General features: G+C 40.6%; 2 protein-coding genes across 6 annotated transcripts in view; one reads left to right on the top strand and one right to left on the bottom strand.

The window, feature by feature from the left end:
• LOC111838045 (ryanodine receptor 1-like) overlaps positions 1 to 7,163 on the top strand; it is an 84,600-nt gene extending 77,437 nt beyond the window's left edge. For 3 of the 4 annotated variants that reach the window (XM_072702232.1, XM_072702233.1, XM_072702234.1), the window contains 9 exons: positions 114 to 250; positions 1,159 to 1,219; positions 1,340 to 1,486; positions 2,018 to 2,152; positions 2,654 to 2,810; positions 3,868 to 3,932; positions 4,833 to 4,933; positions 5,333 to 5,384; positions 5,851 to 7,163. In XM_072702232.1, the coding sequence (XP_072558333.1) occupies positions 114 to 250; positions 1,159 to 1,219; positions 1,340 to 1,486; positions 2,018 to 2,152; positions 2,654 to 2,810; positions 3,868 to 3,932; positions 4,833 to 4,933; positions 5,333 to 5,384; positions 5,851 to 5,946 (951 nt within the window). In that variant the 3' untranslated portion in view covers positions 5,947 to 7,163. The remainder of the gene's footprint in view (positions 1 to 113; positions 251 to 1,158; positions 1,220 to 1,339; positions 1,487 to 2,017; positions 2,153 to 2,653; positions 2,811 to 3,867; positions 3,933 to 4,832; positions 4,934 to 5,332; positions 5,385 to 5,850) is intronic. The other variant, XM_072702235.1, reaches the window with a different exon arrangement.
• A 2,182-nt stretch (positions 7,164 to 9,345) lies between these two features.
• The window catches only part of LOC111837990 (tyrosine-protein kinase receptor UFO), a 27,738-nt gene continuing 15,188 nt past the window's right edge, over positions 9,346 to 21,895 (bottom strand). For both annotated transcript variants that reach the window (XM_023800504.2, XM_023800503.2), the window contains exons 8-20: positions 21,666 to 21,805; positions 20,669 to 20,813; positions 19,949 to 19,966; positions 18,583 to 18,706; positions 17,997 to 18,088; positions 17,036 to 17,131; positions 16,865 to 16,942; positions 16,622 to 16,714; positions 15,778 to 15,899; positions 15,169 to 15,278; positions 14,886 to 15,045; positions 13,490 to 13,626; positions 9,346 to 13,177 (exon numbers count right to left, since the gene is read on the bottom strand). In XM_023800504.2, coding sequence (XP_023656272.2) covers positions 12,739 to 13,177; positions 13,490 to 13,626; positions 14,886 to 15,045; positions 15,169 to 15,278; positions 15,778 to 15,899; positions 16,622 to 16,714; positions 16,865 to 16,942; positions 17,036 to 17,131; positions 17,997 to 18,088; positions 18,583 to 18,706; positions 19,949 to 19,966; positions 20,669 to 20,813; positions 21,666 to 21,805 — 1,754 coding nt within the window. In that variant the 3' untranslated portion in view covers positions 9,346 to 12,738. The remainder of the gene's footprint in view (positions 13,178 to 13,489; positions 13,627 to 14,885; positions 15,046 to 15,168; positions 15,279 to 15,777; positions 15,900 to 16,621; positions 16,715 to 16,864; positions 16,943 to 17,035; positions 17,132 to 17,996; positions 18,089 to 18,582; positions 18,707 to 19,948; positions 19,967 to 20,668; positions 20,814 to 21,665; positions 21,806 to 21,895) is intronic.

The raw sequence follows: 21,895 nt of genomic DNA, 5'->3' as shown, positions 1-21,895 counted from the left end.
GTCCTTCCAAGTCTTGGTCTTGAATCCGACTCCGTATAGGTGGTCTCCTCCCCATCACCGTTGTTTGAGATGATCTAGGGTTAGCGTTAGGTGACCAGGCTGTTGTCGCCCAGGTGCTGGATAAGTACGGCGACATCTACGGCAGAGAGCGGATCGCCGAGCTACTCGGCATGGATCTGGCTTCCCTGGATGTCAGCAGCCAACAGCACGAGAAGAAGCATGAGAAACAAGACAGCTCTGTTTTCAACTGGTAAATACATACAATTTCACAATCTAGCCATTCGTCCTCCACCTCCTTCTCCAGAACAGGGCTTTGGGAACCTGGTGCCCATCCCAAGCAGCACAGCTTTCTCACATACACCCTCTATGGACAATTTAGAGAAGCCAGTTTGTGTAACTGTGTGTCTTTGGACTGAGGTAGGAAACCTATGCAGCACCAGGAGAACATGGGGACTGTGCTCCTGCAGAGCTTTGGGAAGGTTAAAGCCTCAGAGATATGAGTGCTGCAAGATGAGCCAGCATTCCATACTCCATACTACATGAGAGGGCTGCAAGATGAGCCAGCATTCAATACTACATGAGAGGGCTGCAAGATGAGCCAGCATTCCATACTACATGAGAGGGCTGCAAGATGAGCCAGCATTCCATACTCCATACTACATGAGAGGGCTGCAAGATGAGCCAGCATTCCATACTCCATACTACAACCCCGTCACGAAAAAAGTTGATGCTGTGTCAAATGTAAATAAAAACAGAATGACATGATCTCCAAATCATAAAAACCTATATTTAATCGAAGATAGAACAAAGACAGCATATGAAATCTGTGGTACCTACTGTAGTATCATTAAAAGATTGAGAGAATCTGGGGAAATCTCTGTTCGCAAGGGACAAGGCCGAAAACCAATATTGGGCAGTTTTGTTCTTTGGGTCCTGCATTAAAACCAGGCACAATTCTATAGTGGAAATCACTGTGTGGGCTCAGGAACACTAGTGAAAACCACCATCTGTGAACACAATTCGTTGCTGCACCCACAAAATGCAGGATGAAACTCTACCATGCAAAGAAGCAGCCATATCTAAACATGATCCAGAAACGTACCTGAACTGTCCACCTCTGACTGTATAAATACTGTACGCCTGTTTTCTCATTTTTAGGGTGACCTCAGTTGATATCAAGTACCAAATATGGAAATTTGGAGTGGTGTTTACAGACCATGTAAGCAAAGTGAAGCAGCATTATTTTGTAATTGGTTGGATGTAGTGTTTACAAACATTATTGTTCCTACGCAGCGCTAGATTCGTTTCACAGAGTCTCTTTTCCTGTTACCCTTTTCAGACTTTCCTCTACCTGGTGTGGTACACAGTGATGTCCGTTCTGGGCCATTACAACAATTTCTTCTTTGCTTGTCACCTGCTGGATATCGCAATGGGTGTGAAGACACTGCGCACCATTCTGTCCTCTGTCACCCACAATGGGAAGCAGGTACACTCCACACAGATTCTGCACTAAGCTCCATTTTAGTGTTTAGTAACTTTTGTGATGTTCTGCAGATTTTGGAATATACAGCATTGTCCAAAGGTCTGAAGGGGAGTAAACGAAATGATGTTTAAATAATCACCATGTTGCTGTACAACTGTGATATTCTGTTTGTCACAGAAATCAGCAGCATACCATGTTTGGCTAATAAATAAATTTTACAAATGGCTGAGGTGCCCCTGAGGAGAGGTTTGAAAACTGAAGCAATGTTCATCTAGCCATCCAACTAGATATCAGTAACTTTTTGGAGAATAGAAGAAATTCTTGTCACTTTTTTTTATTGCGTTACTGTCCTTTTTCATATATTATGTTATTTTTTTAAGCAAATACCCAGATAAATAGCTTTAAACATTTCCTTTGAAGGACTAAAACTTTAGTTTGGTGCAGAATCCACTCTCCTGGGACTCATTGTATCATTAAATTGAATTAGACCCATTCTAACCCCTTTTCCTGTCCCCCCGCCTGCCTTCCCACCAGCTGATGATGACCGTGGGCTTGTTAGCTGTGGTGGTGTACCTGTACACTGTAGTGGCCTTCAACTTCTTCCGCAAATTCTACAACAAGAGTGAGGATGAAGATGAACCGGACATGAAGTGTGACGACATGATGACGGTGAGTGAGAGAAACGACTGGCTGTGTATCTCTGTTTCTAAGCCGTAACTGTGAGCGTGACCTTTTGTGTTTCTTTCCATCAGTGCTACCTCTTCCACATGTTTATGGAGTGTGTTTGAGTGAGTATGAGTTAGTATGGGCTGGTTTTTGTGTTTCTTTCCATCAGTGCTACCTCTTCCACATGTATGTGGGAGTGTGTTTGAGTGAGTATGAGTTAGTATGGGCTGGTTTTTGTGTTTCTTTCCATCAGTGCTACCTCTTCCACATGTTTATGGAGTGTGTTTGAGTGAGTATGAGTTAGTATGGGCTGGTTTTTGTGTTTCTTTCCATCAGTGCTACCTCTTCCACATGTATGTGGGAGTGTGTATGAGTGAGTATGAGTTAGTATTTGCTGGTTTTTGTGTTTCTTTCCATCAGTGCTACCTCTTCCACATGTATGTGGGAGTGTGTATGAGTGAGTATGAGTTAGTATGGGCTGGCTTTTGTGATTCTTTCCATCAGTGCTACCTCTTCCACATGTATGTGGGAGTGCGTGCCGGCGGTGGTATCGGAGACGAGATCGAGGATCCTGCGGGGGATGAGTATGAGCTCTATCGCGTGGTCTTTGACATCACTTTTTTCTTCTTCGTTATTGTCATTCTACTGGCCATCATCCAGGGTAAGAATGCATATAAATGCCACTGGACTATGCACAGATATATACATTGTTTTTTGTTTTGCAATAATTGATTAGTGGAATTGATGCAATTAAGCTGTGACAAAAATCTGCAGATCTGTCGTGTCATAATACTACTGCATGTTACTCTAATGTTACTATGCATATTATTCTAATGTTACTATGCATATTACTATATTGTTTTTTTGTATTAAGATCTGAACAAAGTTATAGGAAAGAGTTTACGAAGCATGCTGATGAAATTTCAGGTATTGAATGTAAAATAATAGCTTTAACTCGCCAAGAAAAGCGTGATGTTACACAGCATTTCCAACACTGAAGTTAATGCTTTTGGTATCCATTGAATGGTCTCCTTCACGCCTGTTTTTTCCAAAAGCTTTGCTGTGTAGAGTCAGTGTAAAATATGCACGGTATTCCAGAGCAAAAATGAAAGTGATTAAGTTATTTATAGCAAAATGAATATTAAATTAACATCAAGAATAAAGTTTTTGTTTTATTTGGGGTTCCCAAACGTGACCCCCATTTTGGTGACCGTGGGGGGGCCCTTGGACTTTACCATAGTCTACCATTTGCAGTCATGGTTAAAATGGGACATTTTTTTCAGACTTCTCAAATGTTATTCTCAGGTCCTGGAAAACACCTTGCGGACACCCCCCCCCCCCCCCCCCACACACACACACACACACACACACACACACACACACACACACACACACACACACACACACACACACACACACACACATATATATATACACATATACACACACCCACACTTTGGGAACATCTTTTCAAGGTGTACTTTTATTATACGGTCGAACCCATTCAAAAACTGAAATGAGAAAAAGCTTGTTAAATCCTCAGGAGGGCTTTAATTACAGTTTTGTTGGTTGAGCGGTCCGATGTATGGCAAAGGGTCCGATAACCTTCCATTTACAGAAAGAGTCAAAGTTATATATGCCATATATGGTGAGTAAAACTAGGTATGGGCATTTCAATATTTCAGATAACATGATGACTTATTTTTTGCGTTTTAAAGGTTTAATCATTGATGCCTTTGGGGAGTTAAGAGATCAACAGGAGCAAGTGAAGGAGGACATGGAGGTTTAGTGATTAACTTTACCTTATGATCTACATATACAGCATGTTATGAGGTTTAGTGATTAACTTTACCTTATGATCTACATATACAGCACGTTATGAGGTTTAGTGATTAACTTTACCTTATGATCCACATATACAGCATGTTATGAGGTTTAGTGATTAACTTTACCTTATGATCTACATATACAGCATGTTATGAGGTTTAGTGATTTAACTTTACCTTAAGATCTACATATACAGCATGTTATGAGGTTTAGTGATTAACTTTACCTTATGATCTACATATACAGCATGTTATGAGGTTTAGTGATTAACTTTACCATATGATCCACATATACAGCATGTTATGAGGTTTAGTGATTAACTTTACCTTAAGATCTACATATGCAGTACAGCATGTTATGACGTTTAGTGATTAGCTTTACCTTATGATCCACATATACAGCATGTTATGAGGTTTAGTGATTAACTTTACCTTATGATCTACATATACAGCATGTTATGAGGTTTAGTGATTTAACTTTACCTTAAGATCTACATATACAGCATGTTATGAGGTTTAATGATTAACTTTACCTTATGATCTACATATACAGCATGTTATGAGGTTTAGTGATTAACTTTACCATATGATCCACATATACAGCATGTTATGAGGTTTAGTGATTAACTTTACCTTAAGATCTACATATGCAGTACAGCATGTTATGACGTTTAGTGATTAGCTTTACCTTATGATCTGCATATACAGTACAGCAAAATATGAGAATTTTTGTGTAAAACTAAAAAACGTTATTTCTTGAAACAGATTGTCTGCGCTTTTCAAATGTATCCCATTACAACTGAAGGCACAAGAGTGTGTGTGTACAGACCAATTTCGTGTGTTGTGTTTTTTTGCAGACCAAGTGCTTTATTTGTGGAATTGGGAGTGATTATTTTGACACCACTCCGCACGGTTTCGAGACGCACACCTTGGAAGAGCACAATCTGGCCAATTACATGTGAGTGACTGAGTAACAATTACAGCATGAAATACGTGCAGCATTTTTCGTGCATGAGCATTACATCCGAGTAATGTCCAGATGGCTTTTTTAAAGTCTACATTGTATATGGGTCACTGAATAAGAAGCCGAAAATCAATTGGTCAGCAGGGCAATTATTAAAAATTAGCTGGTGATTAATGCCTAATGTTGGACTACCTGCATGACTGGGATGAAAAGCAGCACCCAGGGGAAACGGGCAAACTCTGTCCACACATACCTGGGGCAGGATTCAAACTCCGTACCCTGGGGGTGTGAGGTGACAGGGCTTTGGTTACAGTATGTAATCATATTCAATGGCACAATTAGGCACCACTTTAGACTTCTGACATGGTAACATGCCATTCTTTCTCTTTAAAGGTTCTTTTTGATGTATTTAATAAACAAGGATGAAACGGAGCACACGGGACAGGTCAGTATCTAGAATTGCTCTAATATATGGTACCCACCTTATTATCCCTATAGTACTACAGTAACATTTGTCTGATGTTGACAAGAAATTCATACTGGATTCTTACCTTTGTCAGTTTTAATTATTGCTTCTGTTGTTCTATTTATAATTTGGTGGTTAACACTAGTAAAATTTGAGGGCAATTATTAACAAAAAAAAAATCTCACTCCATAATGGCTTTAAAGATTTGAAATTGAGAAAAAAAACAGGCATGCTGCAAATTAGTCACTTAAATAATTGGTAATAGTCATTATTGCATGGATGTGTAAATCTGCTTACATAATTGTCTGACTGGGTACCAAATTGAAGGCAAAGCCCACCAGCCTAACTAAATATTAAAAAAGGCTCTTGCACTGGGCACTTCACTCGCCGTCTGTGTCACACTGAGACAGTTGCTGTATGTCGGCCCTGGTTTCACTCCCTTCAGGAGTCCTACGTCTGGAAGATGTACCAGGAGCGATGCTGGGACTTTTTTCCAGCTGGGGACTGCTTCCGGAAGCAGTATGAGGACCAGCTGGGATAAGGCTGCGCGTCAGATCTCTGTGCAGGGATTTTACTTTTATTTAATGTCAGAATGCTCACTGTGTCTGGACAAGACATAGGGATTTTGTATGTGTAACTCCATGGCCTTCCTTTCTGTGAAACATTTTAGACGCTGACTACTTGAAATGCACAATGAAATAAGTAAATATCCAGAGATACAGCACTATATAAGCTGGACATGCAGAAGCGTAATGCTCCTTGAATGTGTGTAGTGCAGTGTCCGAATGAAATTTCAGTGCCTAAAACGTACTTTTAAAAAACCACAATAGCCTGAAATGGGGAAGTGCTTAATTAGTTTTCTTACTAATATTGCTATTTTTAACAGTAATATTAGTGATATTACTCTGAATATTAATAACAGAATGATGTCTGCATTTATTAATTTATATTATAGAATTGCAAACCGGGTGTTTTTTGTTTTGCAAATAATTTAATAATCACGACTGCTTTCGTGTGTCTAAGAAATATCGCTAACACAGTGACTTAAATATCCTGACTTTATGCTGAAATTCGATGCATTATTGTGTATTACCATTGTTTAATATTCAGTGTGCCGCAAACACAAGCATGCTTTATATTCGTGATTAAGTATCATTTCACAGAACTCTGTTTGCCATTGATTGATTCTCCAGTAGTTTCCTTTTTTCAGCATAAGCATTTCTCGTGTGATTTATGTTCTGAGTGAATGATTCGCGACTGAGATGGAGTATATATCATATTAATGTGAATTACGGTCATTCTGTAGCTGCAGCTCTGTCCCATGTCCAAACAACACTCAGAACATAGCATTTACTGTTAAAGAAGTTGATATAATTGACTAAATTACAGCTTTCGTGGTTATTATGCTTGTTGTATCTGTTGAGATTGTTCAATGTGTACATTTTAGGGAAAAAAATCCTTGTAAAATTGATATTCCTCTAGTTTGCATTTGACATTAATTATATTTACATTTTGATGATTATTCTACATTTTTATAATGATTATTGTAAAGAAATCTGCTATTTAGGTTTCTGTACAGACATTTCGTCCATGATTTTGATAACTTCATACTAGTATGAGAATCTCCCGTTGACTGCTGTGTGCCAGAATATATATCCCAATATGACCAGAACAAGAACTATTTCTTGAGCTGTGATTTTGTGTCATCGGACTCAAGCCCATGTTTCAATGCAGAATAAATAAATATTTGACAATCTATTTCTGTGTAGTTTGGTCTAGAAAAACCCAATAAGACTATTTTACATTGGGTTGAGCCCAGCTGGTAACAGGAATGCTAATGCTGGTGTTTTCTTTCTGTTCTAGAACCAGAATAGAATGCCTTTTATTGTCATTGTAAAGCACAACAAAATTACATCTTCACGTATCTTTTCTTGCTCTTGCAAATAAAGGTGAGAGCAAAGGGGTAGTGTAGGCTCAGCCATTTTCCCAGCCCAACCAGAACAGTTGTTTGGAGTTAAAGGCTTTGCTCAAGGGACCAACAATGATGTGATTACTTTGCTGCCTATGGGATTCAAACTGGCGGCCAATCAGTCACAGGCACAGAATCTAACCCCACTCATAATTTCATCACTCAGACTATAGATTTTGGGCCTGAAGAAAGTGTGATTTTGGGCCCCAAACCTATCCAAATGTATTCCATATGCAATGGCAGAATCCTGGGGGCAAACTGGTCAGCAGTCAGTCTGGAAAAAATGAGTCTGAGCCACATTTAACAGATTTGCCTTCTTTGCACAAGTACATTAGAATGCTACTCTTCACTGACTCCATAGCTTGGAGGGGTGGTGGTGGGGTCATAGTGCACAGTCAGCTAAGGTGCAGAGCCTTCTGCTGAAGCCAGGGCTTGAACCAGCGATCTTCAGATCACAGGCACAGAGACTTCGCACACAGAGCCACTCATTGCCCCTATTTGGAACAGAACTGAATTTAACTTTTGACTCTGGTGCAAATACAAGCCAAACTTGGTAATATTCAATGTAAATCTGACCCATATATGGTCCTTGTCTCTTTCAAATCCGGACAGCAGATTCAGAGCAGTATTGGTCCATCGTGCAAAAAGACAGCTGTCCAAATCCGGTTTACGAATCTGTGGTGATTTCTCAACAGCATTTGGCCTGGATCTGCTTCAGACTCATCTTGCTGTGTGATCGTCCATCAGATTCTTAGCGCATTAGCTGCGCGTCTCGTAAGTGATTGATCATACGTATATTGTCAGGCGAATGCGCGCCAGATTGTCAGTATATACAGACCAACTGTAATCATTCAGAACTCTGAGAAGATTCTGTTGCAGACTTTCCTGCCAGAATGTCACTGGCACCCAGATTTATGGAGATGTGAGCGGATCTGGCCCAGAATCAGTTGTCTATGTGGGCAAGATAAGGAAAGTAATGGCGCCTTCGGATAGGCTTCAATTACCCTTCACACACCTTTGATCTGGGCCCAAGAACCACTTTCTGACTTGGGAACTATAATCAATAATGGTTAGTGGTCACAAAGTCTGATTGCTAATAAATTCCAGAATTGTGATAGATAATTCTTCAAATTAATCACATAAAATACAAGGTTCCACAGAAGAAGATTACAGTTTGGGAGCCCAAAGACAGGAGGGAAAATAAATCAAAACGGTCCAGACTTGCAATGGAAAATGGCCTTGGGACCTTGGAATATTACCCCTGTGACAAGGAAGAGATCCGTTGTGATATATGAAGCAGAGAGGTACCATCTAGATAAAGCGTCATCTTGGATCATCAGCGTAGCTAGAAATTCTGTGACCCCTATCAAAATGTTACTTTTAGTCTCCTGCTTGGGGGGGGGGGGCAGATGGTGGGTTTTGGTACCTCTATAAAGTACTGGACCCTGTGAATCTGTCGGAAATCCATGCCCTTCAACACCCCTGTCTGGGGCTACTAAAGAGACCTTCCCTGATCGCTGCAATAGTAGTTATTCCCAGCAGGTAAGAAGGTCAACTCAGTTGTAATTTGTGTCGTGTAAAAGAATAGTATACTGTTGTGTGTATATGCTACATGGCAGGTAAGAAGATGGATATTAACTATAAGACTGATATGATGTTCATCAGGGAAGTTGTATGTGAAAAGGGTCTTTGAAGGATCTTGAGTTTAAAGTTTGTTGTTTGAGTTCCATCAGTCAATGTCCATATTGAGCATATGGGTATAACATAAGTGGGCTCATTAGTTTAACTTACATTAGTCCAGCTTATCTTAAAAATTGCTTTGAAGTTCATGACATGTCATCAGATCCATGGCTATGTATTTTCAACATGTACTGGAAAAAATGAGCTGAACTAGCAGCTAAATCGAGTAACAGTTACGTATCAGATGTTCGGATAAGCTGATATTAGATACACAAAAAAGACAATAACAAATTTTTAGTCTAGATTTATACAAGGATTTATTTAATACATTTATATAATTAAGATTATAAATCCTGATAAATCACATGAATAAAGTGAATTTGAATAATTATCTTAGTCAAATATGGGAATGAAACATTACAACACAATTAACAAAGAGTATTGGCTTTCTGGAAGTACTCTGCATAGCTTTCAAAGCGTATTTGCTTTCTGGAAGTACACTACATAGCTTTTGAAGCGTATTTGCTTTCTGGAAGTACACTGCATAGCTTTCAAAGAGTATTGGCTTTCTGGAAGTACTCTGCATAGTTTTCAAAAAGTATTCACTTTCTGGAAGTACTCTGCATAGTTTTCAAAGAATACTGGCTTTCTGGAAGTACTTCACATAACTTTCAATGAGTATTGGCTTTCTGGAAGTACTTCACATAACTTTCAATGAGTATTGGCTTTCTGGAAGTACTTCACATAACTTTCAATGAGTATTGGCTTTCTGGAAGTACTTTGCATTGCTTTCATGGCCACACTACGCAAAGTCAAACAGATTCTGTGCATCACCCAGGGTACCCCTGCTATCAGAAGGTAGCAGTAATGACTAGTATTTCACAGAAACCCTGTATTCCTCAGAGATTATTATTAAAATACAGTGCACCCTTCTCACTACACATTTTCTTTGTTGCACTGAACAAGATGAAAAACTTCATCTTGTAGCTTCTGGAACAAAAAATATGCATAAATGTAACAACATTTCGGTCACTCCCACCATATCTCAGGGCTTGGCAACTACTACTGAGTGGGACCAAGATTACAAAAAGGATAACTGAGGCACCATAGATTTTTTTTCTTCTCAGGAAGCTTAAATAAATGGCACGAGCCAATGAGAATATGGCAAAGCTTGTGGCAGGTAGCATTTGTTTGAGCACATTGCTGTTTTGGGTCACAAATAAAGTACAAATTGAAATAACTAATTATTATCCGGACATGAAAAGAGCCTACAAAAATGACTAGAGTATTCCTTTTTTTATTAAATACCAAGGACCAATCAACAGTCCAGTAAAGCAGATCTGACTAGCCGGACCCTATTTTGTCGACTTCCAACGTCATTCGATTTGACTGGCAACCTCCTCATTTCTTGTTAGCAGTACACATGTCAAATAATAAGTGAAAAACAGATCAGGTCAAAAACAATAAATTCAGGAAGAATGTATGACATTTGATGACTTAAATCACACCAGTAAAAAACTAAATTCTAATAATAACACATGGTACAAATAAAACTCCAAAATATTCAAAAATTACCATAAACACTGTTTTTAACTGGCCTAATAAATATTTTTAGAAAAAAAATATCAGTGGAGGGATTAGATGTAACGGGACAGTGCTTCTGTCAAACTAGGACTTAAAATAAAACATAGTACAATTTAACTGCATGAATAACGCATGAATGTCATAGTGCAAAATATGAGTGTTGGATAATGCATTAACAGTTTACACAGCAAACACAACAGTTTTAGAAATTGTGCTTTGTGATAGTGTTGCGTGAAATATTAATAAAATGCAAGATTCATCCTTACGGGCTCTGTTCCGTTACCATTTTGTTGTTAACTTAGAAGCTTTGTTTTAATAAAGTATACATTACAAATCAGTGCATCTTCAGTAATCCTGGATTTTTTTGGTGTTCTCCACATCAGTGTTGACAGAATTGCAGTGATTTGGAAATGAACTGGGGCATTTCTGATGTACAAATAAAGTTAGTCTGTGCTGACATAAGTTTAGGAATTTCGAAGGTAACATTTAATCGTGCTCCACGTGTGGAAAAACTACAACGAACAAAAGTTAGGTTTGCCTGTAAAGTAGTGAAGGCAAGAACGATGCTTCACAAATTATTTCAGGTTTTTTCTGACTCCATTACATGGTGATGTCTGGTCAAAAAATGGCTCAAAGCATGCCATCTAGTGGGTCAAAAAATACTGCAAATGGTTCACGAGGCATCGTTTTGGCCATCACTATACTGTAAAGTGAGGCCAGACTTAAGCCTGTGCTAGGCAGTTATGTAAGGCTTCCTATGTGCCAACAGAGTTATGCAAAAGACTTAGTTGGTGTGGTGTCTACATGCTGGATATATACAATTAAGTGCAACAGTTAAGTCTGGGCATGTGGGCCAGGCTACAGCATCATCATTTAAGACCTGGCATTATTACTATATATACATTGTCATTTCCCTTAAATTTAAACAAAACAGCAAACGGCATTACTAAAAGCTAAGCAAAATCACATAACTTTTCTTGGGTTGAGTGGTCTTTAAATGCACACAAGCAATCCAGTCTAATTTAAATTATTATTTTTTTCCAACAGGCTTTGCATTGTTATTGTCACGACGGCCTCCAGCCTGGTCATGCTGCACCTCACTGGAGTTTTCAAGCACCTGTGGCCCTCGAAGTCGTTTCTAGGTGCCATATTTTAAAACCTGCCAGTTTTACTCATCTCTTTGTAAGGTGCTGTGTGTGGCCACCATACTGAAAGGTCATTCCTTGCCTACCCTGTTTGCGTATGACCTTCTCATAATCTCTGAGTTTTCTTGCCTTTTATCTCATGTCTTGGCTTGGTAACTTTCTCAGTATTGCACTGGCTGGACCCAACATCCATCGCCTTGCACTGATTTTGGTGTCACAATTTGGATGAGGATTTGGTTTTTCTCCATGGTGGCTTTGCCTGGTCTGTGACATACTGTACTGCAGTTATGGACTCTGATTTTGGGAATAAAACGTTTTTTGCTTCCACAATTGGATCATTTCTTGTCAATAAATTAGTTATTCTAATTCATTATACTAATGCAGTACTTTATAGTATATCTAATCACTCTTTTATTCTTATTGTATCATACTTTTTTTTTTAAATAGATGCAACTGGCTTTGGAAATTATCATAGGTGGAACAGCTGGTGTAAACATGCATCAGAATGAGTGCTGATCAGCTGATTTTGGTTTAAAGTGGAAAAAAACCTTCAAACTGTGTCCTTCAGCTAAACCAGATGGTTAAAAATGCCACCTCTGTGGGCTTCTCATCATCAAATGTAACAATATTACATTTCTCTCTCTGATTGTGCATATGCAAAAATATATATTCCAAAATAGACCTATACGTACAATATTTTTTCTTCTCTCCATTCAGTTCTTGCTGCAGATTAGGAGGAAAGGGTGATCCTGTCGTATTGGTTCTGGTCCTACGCAGTTACTTTAACCCAGTCTAAGAAGTGTCCCATATCAGCATGGAGGAACTCCAGAGTCCACCACAAACCCCCCACCCCCACTTGACAGAATGCCCCTTGTCTTAGGACACAGGTATGTTTCAGGCATCTCAAGCTGAACTGCATCTTCAGCATGGACCAGCAGCGAGTGCCCCCCCGACGTCATTGCCTGGGGGCTTTTCGAAGACCCCCCTCCCTGTCCTCTCGTTGTTCTGACAAAGGGGTGGAGCAAGACGAGCGCTGTAGCAGTAAGGTGGAGTTGGAGGAGGAGCAATTCAGGTTGAGGCTCTCTGTGGAGTCGGTGAGCAGCTTCTGCGTCTCGTGTTGAGGGCAGAGGACGTAGCGGCCAGGCTGGTGCACCTCGACAGTCGTTATAGAGTCCATGCCCTTCAGGGAGAAAGGCAGGGGGGCGAAAGAGGGCTCCCGACCCCCCACGGCCCCCTGCTCTGCCCGGGGTTCATCCATGTTCACATAGAGGATCTCCTCAGGCTCCAGCATGTCCGGCAGTTCTTCTAGGACCTTCTCCAGCTCGCAACAGAGAGTTTCAAAACTTGGCCTATCTTTGGGGCTCAGCAACCAGCAGGAGAACATCAGGGAGTATCTGCAGTGCAGAAAGTGGCCATTGCAAATTATTTGGCAATGTAACAATTATGTAAGAATACGTTAAATAAGTAATGTGTAAGTGCTATGTTCTGTTAAAAAAATTTGAAAAAGATTTCAGATAACACGCTATAGGTGCTTTTTCTCTCCTAAAATACATTCCATTCTTGCAGTGTTAAACACCCTTCATCTTCAATAATGCATTGTGCCCTAGTTATGTAGTGAAATGCTCTTTTCTTTACAGACATTAAATAAATTCAGATAATAACATAGAAAACTAGTTTCCCAGCACATGTCTGAGTCACACACTCACATGACATCCAGGCAGCCTGGGGGCTGTTTAAGGCGATTTCCCTGTCTTAGGTAGTCGTAAATCTCACTGTTCTCCACTCCTGGGTAAGGTGTCTGCCCCCTAGTAGCAATCTCCCACATTGTGACCCCAAAAGACCACTGAAACGGAACGAAGTAGAGCAATTAGTCAGTATGAGTCCCTCATAAATGTAATACATGCGGACTTAAGAAGCCAACTTCACTGCAACACTGCTGAACTGTAAAAATAAAATAGACACACAGGCCAGGATCTCTGGCATTAAGACTGAAACAGGCTCAGGTGAAATACCTACTTTGTCTAATGATATCCAGCCCCAGCAATGGAAGGAATTCAGGAGCAGTTTCACCTCAATGTAAATGTCAGAACATAATCGTTTCTTGTCCCTTAATACAGTAGAGCTACACTTCTTAAACTCTTGGTTTGATACTTTGTGCATCAAAAACACTTATTTTTCAATGATAATGATTTTTGGGAACAGTCTGGTTTTTATAAGAAGGACAGTCTTCCACCTAACTTAGTGGGAGACAAACTAAAAAGTTTGCTTTTAGCCTAGACTAAAATACAGGCAGTCCTCAGGTTGAGGATATCCAACTTACGGCCAACTCATCCTTACGAACAGAGTCCCATAAAGCCAATTATATTTAAAAACTGGGTTAAACACAACAGTTCCTAATAACAAACGCATGCACTACTTTGTGACACTCGGAAAACATTGTGCGGCTTCAGCAGCTCATCAGCCTGAGGTTCAATACAGTAACATATGTAGTTACTATGATTATTACTCTATTATTAATACTATTTTTACATACTTTATTATTATTGTTCCTACTTACCTACGAAAGAGAACGGGTCTCATTTGTAACCTGGGGACTGCCAGCATTGCTAGGGAGCCTCAATCTCAAATATTTGCTGGATCACTGTTCTACAGCTGCAGAGCTCTTTCAACTCTGTGAACTATCAGATAACTTGCCTTTTGAAAATCAAGTAAATGAGGCGGATTATGTGGAACTAAAGGATCACACAAGTACTCTGGGATTAGACCATTCAAAGATTTATAATCTCCCCGTCAAGAACATGTTCCTTTTATATTAGATTCATCACTAAATTCATATATGCATTTATATATAGCAGATTAGACTGTAATCTCTGTAATCTCTCAAGGAGCACAAAACAGATCTTACAGCAGATTTAGCATGTGGCGCAAGAACCACAACTAGGAGTAAATATGACCATATTACATGATTATAATATCTTTACACTGGCTTCTGGTTAAGTCCTGGATATGTGTTAGTAAGTGCCAGGGTTGTATAGATGTGTTAAACGCTGAGAAATGTGTAATATACAAATAAGGAAATACACATAAGCTGCTTTAGCTCACCACATCACTCTTGGTTGTGTACACCCTGTCCGCAAGGCTTTCAATCGCAATCCACTTGACTGGCATTTTGGAGATTCGGCCTTGTCTGTAGTAATCGCCGTTGTAGATCTTCTTAGAGAGCCCAAAGTCTGCCACACATACTGTCATGTTCTCGTTTAGCCTGGTATATCGTGAGAAGGAGGTAAAGGGAGTTACGGCATATTTTACTTTGGACGTCAATCTGGTGTTAAGCACAACGAAACTATTTTGTTTCAGTGCTTATAGGAAGGAAAAGCAAACTCACATGCAGTTTCGGGCAGCGAGATCTCTATGAATGAAGCTCTTGCTGCTCAAATACTCCATCCCCCTCGCAATATCTGTCATGAACTTCACTAGCATCTGAGAAGGCAGGAACTGAAAGACAGGGAAGGCCAGTTAACACAAGGAGACATTTCACACATTCGCTCCACTAGAGGGGGATATAACACCACTCACACCACGAAGAATAGTTCAGGAGCTGCATATTAAAATGGAGGACACTATATTCTTCTATTTAAACAAAAAAGTCAGCATCATAAGCTTCATATAATCTTTTTTATAGTCATTATGGATACAACAGAGGGGCAACTTGACGGTATAAAGCAACAGTGAAAACTCACTGTGCCCCCTGTGCTCCAGTGAAACATAAAACATATTCCACATTGTGAGCATTCAGTAGAAGCTTCAGTGGCACACTAATTTGATATCAATATTGTGTTGAAAATACTTTAGGTCTTCGCTGAATGCAGTATCTTGTGTATTCTGGACTCTGAGTAATACTGAAATTTGTTAAGCTGTCAGTTCCTTGACTGGAAATACAAAGTTGGGGTGAGTCATCACACTACAGAGTCCTGCAGTATGCAAGTGGACTGACCACAGGGCAGTCACCCAAGCGGGAGTAGAGCAGGTAGCTGTGCAGGTCTCCATGCTTCATATAAGGCAGGATGACCACCGGTGAAGGATAGCCCTCACTCTCCACTGTCTGCAAGCAGACCCCTGTAGAGAAGAGATGGTGGAAAGTGGAGATGAGGAATTCACACTGGGGTTTTAGGATCTGAGAATTTTGCTCTAAATCATGATGGGATTCTAGAGTTGCTTTTAGAATAAGCTTTTGGATCTGAGAATGGATCTGAGGAATTCACACTCATCATGGGATTCTACAATCTGGGATTTTAGGATCTGAGAATTTAACGATCCAAGAATTCTACAATCTGGGTTTGTAGAATCTCAGTAATCCATGCTCTTATCCATAATGGGATTCTAGAATCTGGGTCTTTAGGATCTGAGAATTTAACGATCCAAGAATTCTACAATCTGGTTTTGTAGAATCTCAGTAATCCATGCTCTTATCCATAATGGGATTCTAGAATCTGGGTCTTTAGGATCTGAGAATTTTGCTCTAATTCTTGATGGGATGTACAACTTGGGATTTTATGATCTGAGAATTCTGCTCTAAATCAGGATGGGACTTTAGAATTGGGGCTTTTAGAATCTGAAAACTTTGCTCTAAATCATGATGAGACTCTAGGATCTGAGCTTTTAGGATCTGGGAATTTTGCATTAAACCATGATGGGGTTTTATGGTCTGAGATTTCTGCTCTAAATTTCTCTTTTATCAACATGATCGATTGTTGAAATTACTTAGCACAACCTTTCACCCCACCCCACCCCGTCCCCCCATCTGAATAATGTACTTATGCAACCATCTTCTCCCTCACCTATGAGCCTCATGACGTTCTGGTGGTCAAACTCCTTCATACAAGCTGCTTCCCGCAGGAAGTCCTCCATCTCAGTGCGAGTGCAGATGGCAACTATGGGGCAAAATGGAGCAGGGTGTGATTAAGAGAAGCAGAAGCAGATCCAGTGAAGGGCTGACACATCATCACAGGCTGCCCGCGGTGACAAATTCAAATGCTATGCACAGCCCCTGTAGCGCTTCATGCCTCAGCAAACTCACTTACTCTTCATGGTTTTGACAGCCACCTTCAGCACAAACTCCTCCTGGGTCAGCAGACCCTCCATCACCGAGCCAAATTCTCCTGCAGAGTGGTGAGTGAGTACACACTCTTGTTTCTATGGAGGACATCAGGAGAACAACTGGGTTTAATGAGTGACGATGGGGTCACTCTTACCTTCACCCAGTGTCTTGCCCAGGGTCAGCTTGTGTCGGTCTATCATCACATCTTGTAGCTTCTGCTTAAGCTCATCGCTGATGACCAGGCTGTTCACTATGGAATCAGATGTGTTACATACACAAACATGAGCACAAACTCTCATTACTATACAGCCAGTGAAGTATGTTGAAGACCTTTAACCAACATTTGTCAACATTTTCCTACACAAAGAGCTACACAAAAAGTTTAGTTACTTGGTAGTATAGCCCTTTATGCCAGCAAAACAATAAAATGTATGATTTGTCCGTCATTCAAAGTACGTTTTAACCACTAATATTGTGTGATGCAGAATATATTGCATGTATAGCTTTTCTGACTTGCATACTGACTACAGAAACCAGATAAACAATTACAGGAAGTAAAGTTAATCTATTATCTAATGCTTTTCAGCACAAAGGCAACACTATAGCAACCAAGCCAGAGCCCAGATGACATCCATCCAAAAACATTACTCTAACAAGCTACAGAGGAATCCCTGCACCCCTCTTGACCCCACAGCTAAGGGTATGTTCTCCTCCCAGAGACGTCAGTGCTGTGCTTTCACTGTTCCACAACAGTGACATCACTCCGGTTAAGATCTGGAAACAATACAGGAAATGTGCTTATGTGTTCTGATCTGGTCCTGATAACTCTTGTTGGCTGCACTGTGTTGCACTCCACAACGTGGCTCTGTTCATGTGCGTAGCATTTTAATTTTAGGCAGAAGCTCTTTGACAGAAGCTTTTTGATAAAAAATTGTTTGCAGGCGAATTTTTCTACTAAAGTTATCATTAGACATGAAACAATGGGAAACTGAGAATTTCACACAGAATCAATAGCAAATCAGCTTGGGAAAAGGATGATCTAAATCAGCTGTTTTTGAAGACAAATACTCAAAGGGACCTATGATAGATATTAGCATCCTGAAGGAATAACTTACATGTGGCCTCCATTGTGCGCCGGCCATAGGATCGTCTGGCATGGTACCTCACCACCAAATCTCCACTGTCCATCGTCGGCTGAAATGCCTCACTGGAAGACAGGCCAATGCACTGAGTTAATGTGCAGCTCCAGCAGCATCAACGGTGCTCACATGCGGGACTTACAGACGGAGGACATGGACACGGACACGGACACGGACACGGACACGCCGTGTCTCCGACGCTTCAAAAACGTCATGGTTTGTGAAATCACAATCCAAGTCCTAAGGAGTCCAGTTAACTCTTCCATAACAAGGCTTAATGAAAAACAAAATCCGACACACACATAAAAACAGCTGACACACGTGTGGTATGCCAGGGCTGAAAACCACAGACCTGTTATTTCCATGAAGGAAAACCCAGACAAGTTCTGCCTACAGTTACATTTTGTAAGAACATTCTTCCACATTCATAGGATGGCAGCTTGTCTCAATGATATATGAAACTGTGAAGATTGCTACACAATCTGGTTTGAAAAAAACCTATAGTAAGCAAAAACAATAATGAACAATAAGCAAAAACCACCCTGAAGCCTCTGGCACGCACCCGAATCGCGTCTCCTTGCGGCGTAGCTTGACCACATAGGTCACAATCAGTACCGTCAGGGCAACGGCGGCTGCAGTTGCCATAACTACATACCACCAGTGCCAGGAGAAGACTGATGGAGGGTCTGTGGTGGAAGAAGGGAAGAAGGGGTAAAAAAATAAATAAAAATACACTGAAAAAAATCTGGCATTATTTAAGACTGCGGAGTTATCATGCAGAACTTGAGGGAAAAAGAAGGAGGCAGTGAAGAGAAGCAATACGTGTTTCTCAATACCAAGAAAGCCAAGATCGCACTTGTGGTCTTGGCAAGAGCGGTCTTGCTAACTTGCTTCCCAGGAATGATCTTGGGATGCAATGGATCATGGGATTGTTCTTGTTTGGCAACAGTGCAACTGATGCATCCTTGATATTTGGGGCAAGAATGACATCCATGGATTTTCACCGTCCACCATACTTCCGTTCTTAGTATTGCAACTGCGTAAAACGGAACGCGAGAACACAAGAACGGTCAAGTAAGTATTGAGAAACACCAGTTGCATCTAAAGGTATGAAAACATGAGGAGCAAGAATGAGATGGAACCTGTTTTCTTTGGTAGTTAGTTAAATGTAATAATATTCATAGAAAAAAAAAACAAAACTGAAAAGTAAACCACATCTGTATATGCATAATATTGAGTATTCCTGAAATCCATGAGAAAGTGACCTAGGATTAAACAAATTTGTCTCTCTAGGGTGAGAAACCTGAACTGGTGATTTATTTATGCATTAACATTCTAGAAGAAGAAGAAGATCAATGACTAACTAGTATGGTTAAGGTCAGTGCAGCAGGGTTCATGCTGAGTGGGGTTATTTGTGTTACGAGGAGGTCAAGGAAATGAGCTCATCTGGCCAGATGGAGTATTGGGTGTGTCACTATGACACGCTCCCACCCTACAAACACAACATTTTCTCTAATATCTCACTCTTTCTTTGACTGTGCTTACCAACCCCTCCCCATTGCCTTCGTAAAAATCCTCGTCTAGTGGAAACCCATTCAAAAACGCCAGAGAATATGCCAGTGGTGGCACTGGAGATTCTTCCTTGCAGGTACTATATAGGGGTGCATCTAGGATTTACACAGAATTTATATTTCACAGTATCGTCAGGAATGTCTAGGGGAGCTATGGGGGCACTATGGCATCGCAGAACCCCTCGGCGTGTTGTGCTTACTATTTATTTTTTTAGGTTACATATGTGCACCATCACACTGACGTACTGAAGCAGCAGGAACGGCCTGTTCTGAAGCGTACAGCATGAGGTCATTTCCTTTGTTAGAACGACATAAATGCAGCTGTATGTTTATCTGTCTCAGGCAGTTACGACTTACCGCTCTGTTTAAGCTGTCCTGTAAAAATGACAAAGATGCATCAATTACTGCCAATGCAATATACAGTAAACAGATTTATTTTCAGCTGTTCTCTTATATATTCATGCTGCGTTCCATTGACCTTGGAGGTGAGAAATTGTCGCTTGGAATGATGTCACACCAGAGGTAGCCGCCTTTCAGTACAACAAATCGGGTAGCCATTTCGCAATACCATTTGTGCCAGGTTCATTGTTAGCCATTCTTAGCAATAACAGTTGATAGTAACACATTACATGGTTTTTTACACATACAAACACTGTAGCAACATGTTCACAGATCGAGGCGGGACTGTACTGGCTGTATGACCAATTTAAGGAGACAGAAATAAGACATAAGTGCTAACACACAGTATATAACTACAGCTTTAGCTTCTGTTGATGAAGGCCACAACCATCTAGAATTTTGAGGCCGGTTTGTACAGGTTTGTCCAACTTTCTGCATTAGAAGTTGGACTTCAGGGGGCGTTCCAGTTAAAATTTTCAACTAGGGACTCGGAAATTTAGTCTTCCCAGTTCAAATGGAATATAGTATTATTTTTACACTCCTGCCTGCCTCCATCCCTCTTTGAACTCCCTGCATCATCTGTCTATCAGTTCCCATCCACCTTATTTCAACACCTCTCTCTGCTCTTCCTACCTCTGCATGTCACTTCCTGAGATGTCACTTCCTATGAATGCTCACCAGCTTTTATGGGGCTGAAGGTGTGGGAGGAGCTCCAAGGTCCAGGCCCCACCCCGGTATAGGCACACACCCGGACAGACACATTGGACACGGGCGTTGATAGGTTGACGGACAGTCTGGTGGACAAGCCCACATCAAGCACAACCTGGGACATAAAAGGCATACAAGGTGTATGTACTTCCTGCCCGTGGTTTTTACGTACGAGGGGGGTGTGCTTGTCTGTTCTCTCCCACTCATCTCTGAGTGATGCTATCACGATCGCGGGCAAGCGAGCCGGAAAGCAGGGTAAAACGGGGATTTATTAAGGGAAGCAGGACCGGGGAAACACGACGAGTAACATTAATGACAAGTCTGGGGAAGACTGACTCAGACGAGGACTAAATACAAAAGACTAGCCAGACATAACAGGACACAGGTGATCACAATCAGGGCTGAACACGAGGTAACGAGGTGGGCGTGGCACACAGTAGAAGCGGACGGAGAGGGGCGTGACAGATGCACTGAATCCGTACTCATTTTTTGGATGAGAAGCATTTTTAAAGCCTTTCCATTCATTCTTTATATTCATATGTTTCATATAAATATGAATTGTGGACCATATGTCAAGAAAATCATGTTAATGCTGAATCAGGCGTTGTCTTTCCAACTGCAGAGCAAATTTCCAAAACTCACCTCGGGATATGTTTTTGAGAAAATTTCTATGGACTTTAAAGAAAGTTCTTCATTGGATAACATGAGGACTATGAACGTTTTGGTTCCCAATCCTGTAACATATGATGAGACATTGGTGGCCTCATCTCAAAAATCAACAAAAAATGGACTGAGAGAGTTTTGGAAATGTGCTCTTCAAATTTGTTTAAAGACCACAATGTCCACATCTCTCTGAATTTATACCTGGGACTTACAAGTTAAGCCAAGCAGAATTATATCTCATTACACTAGAGACAAAGGGAGCCCTTGTCAAACTTTTTATGAAAAGAGAGAACGTGTGTTGTACCTCTGCCATCAGTGGGGTGCTGTACTCCAGCCAGTACCCAAGCAAGCACCCATTAAGCTGGCCGGAAGGCTCCGCCCAGTTCACCATCATCACCGTGTCGTTGAATACAGCACTGATATTCACTGGTGAGACTTCTGGCACTGCACACAAAATCATAACAAAACATACACACTTAAACTGATATCACATCACAAATACACTTATATGTATGCTTTTCTCACAGAAAGAAT

The sequence above is a fragment of the Paramormyrops kingsleyae genome, chromosome 18 (assembly GCF_048594095.1).
Source record: "Paramormyrops kingsleyae isolate MSU_618 chromosome 18, PKINGS_0.4, whole genome shotgun sequence".
Classification (NCBI taxonomy): domain Eukaryota; kingdom Metazoa; phylum Chordata; class Actinopteri; order Osteoglossiformes; family Mormyridae; genus Paramormyrops; species Paramormyrops kingsleyae.
The sequence above is the reverse complement of the archived record's forward strand: the minus strand, read 5'-3'. Positions and strand labels throughout refer to the sequence as shown.